At 32.6% G+C, this 10,173-nt stretch overlaps 1 protein-coding gene across 9 annotated transcripts in view; it reads right to left on the bottom strand.

The window, feature by feature from the left end:
* Nucleotides 1–2,957: 2,957 nt before the first annotated feature.
* The window catches only part of Kdm6a (lysine (K)-specific demethylase 6A), a 119,075-nt gene continuing 111,859 nt past the window's right edge, over nt 2,958–10,173 (bottom strand). For 4 of the 9 annotated variants that reach the window (XM_006527594.4, XM_006527596.4, XM_006527599.4 and 1 more), the window contains 4 exons: nt 9,805–9,946; nt 7,733–7,859; nt 5,331–5,518; nt 3,103–4,268 (listed from right to left, as the gene is read on the bottom strand). In XM_006527594.4, the coding sequence (XP_006527657.1) occupies nt 4,187–4,268; nt 5,331–5,518; nt 7,733–7,859; nt 9,805–9,946 (539 nt within the window). In that variant the 3' untranslated portion in view covers nt 3,103–4,186. Of the gene's footprint in view, nt 4,269–5,330; nt 5,519–7,732; nt 7,860–9,804; nt 9,947–10,173 lie in introns of all 9 variants that reach the window. The other 5 variants (XM_006527595.4, XM_006527597.4, XM_006527600.4 and 2 more) reach the window with 3 other exon arrangements.

Below are 10,173 nucleotides of genomic sequence, written 5' to 3'. Positions count from 1 at the left end.
TACTTGTATGTAAAGATGAGGTCAAACCAGGGCTAAATGGAAGGAAATATCATTTCCTTCAAATCTTTCTATCATGTAAGTCCATGACAGAAATACTGAAGTCATGACAATGTCAATTCTCATTTTCTTGTTCAATTTTTTTTTTTAAACAAAACATCATACGCTTAGGTAGCAGCCATATATGACACACACACACACACAGGTCAGCGATCAACTTGAAGGAATGTTCTCTTCCCACCATGTTGAGTTCTGGTGATCAAACACTTATGGCAAGTGCTCTTCCGTCATCCACATCTCACCAGCCCTACATACGGTTTTATAGGTGATTTGCTAGTCACCAAGGAGTAGCAACTTAAATTTCTTATCTGGAGTTCCTAGAAAGACCAAAACCAATCCACGTCTCTCAAAACTAATACCTTTCTCAGTAATCACGTTATTTCACTGAAGTAGCTCTGGCAAATATCACCAACAATCAAATGGCAACTCAAAGCCAGCTGGCTAATCCTTTTCTTTGAGGCATGGAATAGTTTTTTTTGTTTGTTTGTTTTTCAAAAAGTTCTAGCCTAACTCTAGTTACCTTAAGTTTTATGCTCCTTTGTATCCTGTCTTTTATGTGTTGATATTTGTATTGGGTATTTAACCAACCTGTTTTTTCATCTGACAGTCCCTGTATTATCTTTTGGGTCTTTAGCACCACCTCAAAGAACATTCAGCTATACTTGTGGTCCAGGTTACACCTTAATTTCAGACATCCAATTGCTACTTTTACAGTTAAATCTAGTGCCTCCAGAACTTCTCACATGTTATCACCTATTCTGGCTAAGAAGTACCCTTGTTTACATGAAAAAATATCTACTTGGTCTTACAGATTTGGTCTTTAAAATTTGAAGTTCAAGCCTGCATCATCTCTTCCTTCTGAAATATCAAGTTGCAATGCAGAGAAGATGAAAAGGGCAATAAAGCTAGGTATGGTAGTATAAGCTTGTAATCTCCGTGTTCAGGAGGCTGAGGGATATGAGTTCAAAGTCAATATAAGAAACACAGTGTACAAAACTAATAAACAGGCAGGAAGAGCACTGTAAACTCAATGTTCTTTAGCTTAAATCTAATAGATGGTTTCACATTAACTACAAATGCAAACATTCCATATGGCAAGAAAAGCTTTCCAGTGTTGAGTCTTTAGCTCTTTTCAAACTGTCTTTTGCCATTCCTTCAACCTCAGCCACATTTGGAATTCCCAAATCAGCTTGTCCTGTTAGGTATGATGATGCTGAAATGCATGCCCCAATGTCACTCCTGCTAGTTGATCTCTAAGCTCCCAGGATATATATATATATCCCTTCCTAGATGTATATAAAAAGGCTAGAAAGCAGGAATCACATTTTACTCATGTGTGTGATAAATATGTAGAATAAATGAAATTCCACATAATTTTATGGCATGGCATATATGTAGCCTTCCCATCAGACACACAATAAAAATAGTATTTCATATCTAGAAGACACCTCATTTCACTTAAGCTGCTACATTATTTGGTCCTTAATTTTGATTAGTCAATTACTAGTACTTTGAAAGGTCCTAATTATCAGTTCATTGTTTTGTAAATGTGACTTTGGTTTTATTTTAAAATGTAAACTTAGAATTTTGTATTAACTTAAATAATAGGTTAGGCAAATCAAATTGCAATACTGATACTCATTAAAAGTAACTTTTAATCAGTGCCAATGAGAAAAGAATTTTGTTGGCACTTGGATCAACATGTGCTTTGTTATTTATATATTATGTATGAAATGAGCTTCTTTCTCAATGCATATACTATGATGCAAATTTGTTTCATTATTAAGACATCTGGATATTGCATATTTAATGGACTTACCTATGTAAACAGTAAAGAAAACAAAACTATCTTCTAAAACTTGAAAAATGCAAATCATAAAGACTGTTAGTTGAAGTAAAGCTGTTTACAAAGACCTTCACTCATCTATTTAAGAATAATATTGACTTGACCTCTACTTCCTATCTCCATATTTCTATTTTTACTTATTCAAAGACTAAGTTCCTAAGCAAGAACTAATCTTGATATATTTATTCAAACTTGGATTACATAAATTTCTCTTATATAGATGTAAGACAACACATTCATCTTGACAAAACTTTACCTTAACATAGTCACTCAAAAGATATGTCAGTAAGACTAGAACAAAAAACTAGAACAAAGTAAGAACAGTTAGGTGTAGTTTTGTTCCTTTAAGGTTGGCTTAGAATTTTTATTCACAAAAGCCTTACTTCCTTATTTCATTCTGTTGGACTTTCTTGATAGCTTATTTTTACAAATTAACCATTTAAAATATTTGTAGTTAAACAGCTGAATCAGTATTTGGATAAATGATTTGGAATAATTGCTTCCTGAAATAATAAGAAATGAATGCCAATAGACATTCAATGTTTACTAAGTTATTAACCAACTGAATAAAATATCTCTATACTTTCAGTCCTTGAAATACTCCTAAGACATACTCTAAAAAATATCTGAAAAGATAATATATTCACCACAATGGTCCAGCAGGTAAGACTAGATATGAACCAACCAACCCAGCCACCCACTCTTTACTTACAGCATTCTCTATTCTTCTTCCCTAATTTGGTGGAAAATTCTTAAGAACTATATTCTAAAATAAAAATGTGTCCCAAAGTACTTAAGAAAATGGTACAAATGGAAGGTGCCATTATTTAAAAAAAAAAAAAAAAAAAAAAAAAGAAGGAAAAAAATCCTAGCATTAACTAGCGGTAATCTGTGAATGGTAACATAATCCCACTCCACTGTCATGCATGCAGAAAGGCATGATATTTCAAAATTGCCTAACATTAAAAAATAAGCCTCTTAAATTAATTTGTATTCTAAAACACGGCCCTTCATCCTGGAAATTTTTTCCTCATAAAAAATGATGAGTCATGTATAGGATTTGAAAAGCCTGTATTAAAACTCCCTTTAAAGTTTTAAGTTCAATCACTATGTTTTCTATTATACTACATTTGGCAGATTTTTTTTGTCTGTAATTGCAGTAGTTGCAATTTAACAATAAACCAGTCTGACATTTTAGGTCTTGAAGATACATACCATATATATTTCTTTAAAAATAATCATACTTTTTGTGAGCAATACTTTACAGTAGACACCTCAAAAATCTACCATAGATGTGAAACTTAAAACAAGAAAAATTCAAATTCTAAATCTTTATACATATATCTAGATTTCTATATATATTATATATACAGACATAAGTATATATAAAATATATATAATCAGATTTGAAAAGTGAACAAAAATTGGGCACTGTACATAAATTCTTTTTAAAACTCAAACAATAGAAAACTCTTTAAACATTAAACAATTTTAATAAAAGTTTCTGTACAAGGCTAAGCAGTTTTATTTACACATAGAAAATGTAATAGGAGTAGTGTTTGAAATTACAGAACTCCTTAAAATTTCAATGGCAGGTAAATCTGGAAAAAATAACAGCATTCCATTCACAAATATTTTCAGGCAATAAATATGTATTTATAAATAGTGTAAATTTACATCAAGATTAGAAACAAAAAAAATCACAATTCTGAAGTTTATTTCTTAGTCTATGTGCAATCCATTATCTTTGTGACGTTGCTGTTAATTATTTTTTTTAAATGTTTTATTTGGGAACCAAAATTATAACGATCATAGTTTCAAAACAAGACAGAAATTCATAAAAGCAGTAAAAAAAGTTTCTTACTTAACTTTTCACATTAAAAAAAAAAAGGTGACCAAAGAAAGACTAAATATTGCTAACTACCTTACAAAGAAATGACCAGCTAGGCTAGTTATTTTCCCCCCCGAATAAAATTCTGAAAGGGAAAAGATAGGTGAAAACAAATTCATTAGCCCAGAAATCGAGAAATATAAAAGAGGTTGTCTTCAAGTCAGTAGTCTTTATGATGTTGCCAGTTTTGTCAGATATATACAAAACGTGGTAATTATTATTCTTTTTTTTTTCTCTGAAGTTCAGCTAATTAGCTTTACGAGAGTCCTGGCATAGGAGCAGTACTCTCCCGTCCAGTTGGTTGACACTCCACACTTGGAAGGTTGCATAGACACAGTTTTCAGCCAGCAGCCTTACGAGATAGCTACAAATAGCAGTGGTGCAGAACTGGGTTACTTTCTGAATAGCAGAAAAGGTCTCATGTTTAATGTCCATGGAACAATATCAAGATGAGGCGGATGGTAATGGAGGAGCCTGGAAATAAAAGCAAGGCAGACTATTTTGGTATGCTCATTTGTTAGTTGTGCTCCTTGATTCACAGCTGCAAATATATATGTTGCTTTATGAAACTGGCGGAAATTATTCTCTGTTAAAGTTCAACAGCCTTGTTACACAACGAAACAGTACAATTTCCCTTAAGATCTCCCACCTGGCCACCTTTTGTAAGAATCTTTTGTATGTTTTACTATGCCTCCTAAATCTTTTAGAATATTATTTAGTTTACCACTTTTTATATATTGCTTTCATTGACAGGGCTTTACAAAATCAATTTATCAAATTATTTACAATATTACTAGTGACTGCCTTCAGTAATCTAAGGCTGGTAATACTTTTTTTTTGGGGGGGGGGATAAATTCCAGGTGATTTTCTTTTTTTCTTGAAGCAATCTTGAACACCATCCAAATGAAAATACCAGGAGCTAAACTTCAAAAGCTAGGTTTTGATTACATGTATGTGGAAAGTATTGGAAGAAAAAAAAATTCATAAATTATGTCTGTAGTTCTAGTCAGATCTGTTTTGAGTGAAATGCTTCCTGTATCTGCTGCTTACAATGAAAAACTTTGTGATTTGTGAGTACACTTAAAATTCATAAGGTTATACCACATGCAAGGAAGTTAAACACTCCTCAAATACTCCCACGAGATTAAAACATCTGCCAGTACACAATTTTAAACAAATTCAATTAGCCCTAAAAGCAGAAGTATATTTCAAAGCACACTCACACTGCTTTATTTTGTAGACACTATTTAAGCAAACATTTCACCAGCCAAGATGAAACAATATGAAAATCATGATAGCATTGTAAATCATACAGTTTTAACCATTATTTTTAGGCTGGTCTCTCCAAGAAGCAAGGCAAAAGTGATATGTCAATTTTATAGGAATAAGTACTTGGAGAAGGTGGTAAAAGAAATATAAATATACTCTCATGAAGTATCTTGATAAGCAAAAAGAAAATCTACATATTTCATTACCTCCTATTTATCAGGTAGCAGAGCAAACACTACTGCCTCCCAACTGATCTAATGTACTCACATGTTGATTTCACTTACTAATGTAAATTGGTCATAGACTTGCATCAGATCCTCCATTTTGTACTGTTCTAGCACCACAAAATTTTCCAGATTCCCACTTGTTTTTCGTGCACAATCTTGGCAATGTACTATGTAGGTTTTTCGAGAATTACTCTCATTAGTGACAAAAAGCAGATCAAAAACCTCCACCTGTTTTACACAAATGAAAAATGGGGTCAACAGATATGATAATGTTTATTGTACTGCTTCTATGTTATAGTCTTCTACTTTAAAAAAAAACTGTACAGTTAAAAGATGGGGGTGGGGGAGCAAGCAGGAGTGTGAGACTGAGACTGAAAATGTTTATACTGCACCAAACCTCAAGACATGAGAGCAATCATATTTAGGTGAATGAAAGAAATTAATGGTATAACCATGACAATTCTAATAGAACTTAATTAAAAATTTTACTAAATACCAGTTTATTTTTCTTTTAAATCAAAACATTAGTATACAATTTGTCAAGTGATCACTATTTTCTTTGCATGTTTCCTTGACAGAATCCATCACAGGCAACCGTATAGACTGAACTCTTTGAATACAAAGACTGTGTTCATATTTGCACTGCCAGAGCATGTCATAGTACCTAGTGCTTACTAAAACTTCAAAATACACCTGTGAAATGAATGAATATACTGATTATTTTATAGATGAAGAAACTGGCAAGTAACAGTAAGTATTTGTTATAAGCTTCATGTTAAAAGTAAGAGTTTTTGAAACATTAGAAATAATATATCTGTCTTAAAATAACCTTGTGTACGACTCATCCTCAGATATTTTTTCAAGGTATAAGACACATTTACTTCCTCATTAATTTCCTCTGACTACCTTATACACCACTAAAATGCTAAATGAAGTAAATAATTTAAAATTAAAGTCAACAACAGAATTAGCAAAGTTCAAAGTTTGGAATAGATCATCAATGCCCCCATCTGTAATTTATCCTTAAACTTCTTCAAAGATAGGAAATTATCAATGAGAATGAGCCAATTCAAGATTCCAGAGTTTACCATATTTCTCATTATCCTTAATGGGCAATGACATGAGCCTAAAGAATGGAGCTAGAAAATCTGTCAGTATTCTTCAACTTGTCCCTCAATTCTACCTTTTAATAAGTTACCTAATGGTTTTTATCTTATAGATCAGTGTTTTTCAACCTGTGGGTTGTGACCCCTTTGGGAGTTGAATAACCCTTTCACAAGGGCTGCCTAAGACCATCAGAAAACACAGATATACATTACAATTTATAACTAGCAAAATTACAGTTATGAAATAGTAATGAAAATAATTTTAAGGTTGGAGGTCACCACAACATGAGGAACCATATTCCTTATTAGTCCTCACAGCATTAGGAAGGCTGAGAAATACTTTACTTTAAAATTTCTATACCATTTTAACAATCCATTGCCATATTTTTAGTCTAGCATATGTGGCAAAGGAATTATCTATTATAGGAATTAGCTATGATGTATCTTATTTTCTCTATTCTTTCCGTTTTTCTGTCTGAAACAGATACTGTCTTTGTTGACTTCTCAAATGTTTCTGGTGGATTCAATGACTTTGGAATAAACATCACATTATTTGACAGCTTCATGATACATCAAAAGCTACATGTCACCTAGATTTTATGAGAAGAATCTGTAACTGTCAGTATTATAGCCACATGGGACTAGCTAACCTTTCTTCTAAAGGTATTCAATTTCTCTACTCATGGTATTTCTGACAGTCAACCTGTATTCTCACTATAGTTTGTATATAACCTTCTGAAACCACACTCATCCTTCAAGAAAGGGATAAAGCTATGGATTTGCTGTTGTTTTCCTAAGTTCTTACTGCCAATAACAGAAAGGAAAACTAAACTACATCAATTATTCCTCTCTGCATTTTTGTACTAAGGCCACCTTCATATTCATTATAATCCCAATGTACATTACTTATTAGTTGACTGTAAAATAGATTTCAAGTTTCTCAGACCAGGTATAACTTTGTTGTCGTTTCCCTTGCAAGCCTTAGCCACAGCAGAAGACTGACACGTCAAATGTGAACTCCACCAGAGAACTGGACACCAAAGCCCACTAGGCTATACCAAACTCAACCCAGTTTATTGGCATCTGTGTACATCTAGATTGTTCCTAACCTACAATCTCCTAACTTTCCTTGTTGGTTAATGATCAAACAGCCAAACGACTCTATAGTGGATACTGTTAAGGTAAACAACTAAGGAGATATAACACCATTAAACATTAATATCTGATGAGAAAATATTAAAACTATATATAATGCTAATCAAAGTAAAATGCACTACAAAAAAAAAGACTAAAAAACAAAACTTTTTATAAACAATTGTGGGCAAAAATGACTTACCTCACAAATACTACAATAATGAGCTGGTTCTTCTTTTGTCCGCCCGTGCCATATGATCTCTTTTCCTGCAGCAATTAGAGCTTCCCTCAATGTCTGACATTGCTTCAGCGTTCTCAGAAGACAATACCTAATATAGGAGAAAATTACTCATTACTAGCAGCCAAATACTACATATTTTTCACCTAAGAGATATACCAATTAGAAATAATGCCAAGAGATTTGCTTCTAACATCCATTTTTCTTTTGTTGTATGTCTTCTGCTCTCCACTCCCAGATTATTTTTGGAATCTGCTAAAGATGGTGTATAATTCACTATATATTTGAAAATTTGAAAATGGACTCAAACTGTGGCAATTAATCAATCCCATCTCAGACTACCAACTGCTGAGATAAATAGGTGTGAGCTACCATGCTCAGTTCATTTGTCAAATTTTTAGATATTATCAGATTTAAAAAAAATAGAACAAGGACTAGAGAGATGGCTCAGTGGTTAAGAGCACTGACTGCTTTTCTGGAGACCCTGAATTCAATTCCCAGCAACTGCATGGTGGCTCACAACCATCTGTAATAGGACCTGATGCCCTCTTCTGGTGTGTCTTAAGACAGCTGCTGTATACTCATGAATTTAAAAAAAAAAAAAAAAAAAAGAACAAATGATCAACAGCTCCAAGGATGACAATGTCAAGTCATTTATAGTTGAAATTGGTATCTGGATATATATATATATAATATTCTTAATATATAAAACTCTCCTTGTTTGAGTTACTAATGTGGGTTCTTATCCGGCCAAATCAATTAACCTCTCCAAGAGTCATCTTCCCCACCCTTAAAGTCAGGGGTTGAAATACTAGATATGAATACTTATGATTCTACATAGGCAGAAAGGCACATCATCTCTAGTCACACTACCTAAACACTTATTAACATCATCATCTCTGTACTTGCTTTTTTTACTTCCACGAGCACAGAAAAATTTATAAATTCATTAACTACAAGATACAAAAACCTGGTTTACTGATTGCAGAAGAGACAGGTATTTCTTCATTCTAACTTAAGATGACATAGTATAATCCATTTATAGTAACACGACTCAACTTTTGTTGTAATTTATGCCTTTTGTAATTCTTAAAATTTGTGCTGATTTTCCTAGTTGGTTCTCATTACTTGGCACTGCTAAATTCTTACTCTCCTGTAAATCTTAGCGCTCAGGTTTTCCATTAGAACTGAGTGGCTGACCTAGATTACTCTTTTAAGCAATTTGAAAGAAAGGGTTTATCAACTGAGTATCATCTTGACAGCAAAAGTCTTATCTATTATTCTATTTGCTATGTCACTGCCATATGCAGTAGGTGTTCAATTGTTCTTGATTGTCAAACAATTAAAATTCAAGATAATAGTATATTTATCTTCAACTTACCCATAAATATTAATCCTTGGGAGGTATGACTTAATTAATACATACATAACACAACCTAACTATAAGCTTACTAAATAGATAACAATGTCAACTTTAGTATTGCAGGCTTTCTTTAAAGATCATATTCCAAGAAATTCACTGAATTTTGTTTTTAAAATTTTGTATGTTTAATTTATTAAAAAAAAAAAACAAAACAAAACTAATGCTTTAGGCTATGGTTATATGTCAAACCTAAAACAGTTGTCAGAGAGTAAGGATATACATGTATATATTTAGAGTACCAAATAAACTAGCAACTAAAAACTTTTATCACAGCAAAATTTAAGACCATGCCTTTGGCTTCTGCTGTCTTCTCTCCTTGTGTCCCATACAGTCCTACTGAGAAATGAAATAATTCAGAGAAGAATGGGGAAATACTAAAAAGTCAATCTTCTGCCATAGAATAATTTATACCTTTATTCTTTTTAAAACAATAGTGGGCTATTTGGAAGGGAAAAGTAGTTGTAACAAGCAGAATCTCATATTTTGCTAGACTTCTGGATCATCTTGTTTTAATGTAATTCTATATAATGTAACATAATTCTAAGGGGAGGGGGGAGTGCTTAACAGTCATCCTGCCCCTTAAGAGTTTAGTACAATTTTAGAAAGTACTTACTTAATCATTTCAAAAAGCTTTGGATCTGAAACCTTGATATTTCGTGCCATATTCCAGGAAAGATGAACCATGGGTACTATTGACTTTACATTTTGCAACTTGTTCCATTCATAACGTTCCACTGCTAACTTATACTGACAGGCTGAGGAGAAAAACAAATCACAAACCAAAACCATGAAAAGATGTGAAGATAAACATTATTACCTCATGAAAATCTCAAGTCACTAAAACTATATATATATATATATACACACACACACACAAACACACATATATGTATGTATGTATTAATTGTTATTTTTATTATTATTTTTTGAAACAGGGTTTCTCTGTGTAGACTTGGCTGTACTGGAACTCACTCTGTAAACC

Source organism: Mus musculus, chromosome X (genome assembly GCF_000001635.26).
Source record: "Mus musculus strain C57BL/6J chromosome X, GRCm38.p6 C57BL/6J".
Lineage (NCBI taxonomy): Eukaryota > Metazoa > Chordata > Mammalia > Rodentia > Muridae > Mus > Mus musculus.
The sequence above is the reverse complement of the archived record's forward strand: the minus strand, read 5'-3'. Positions and strand labels throughout refer to the sequence as shown.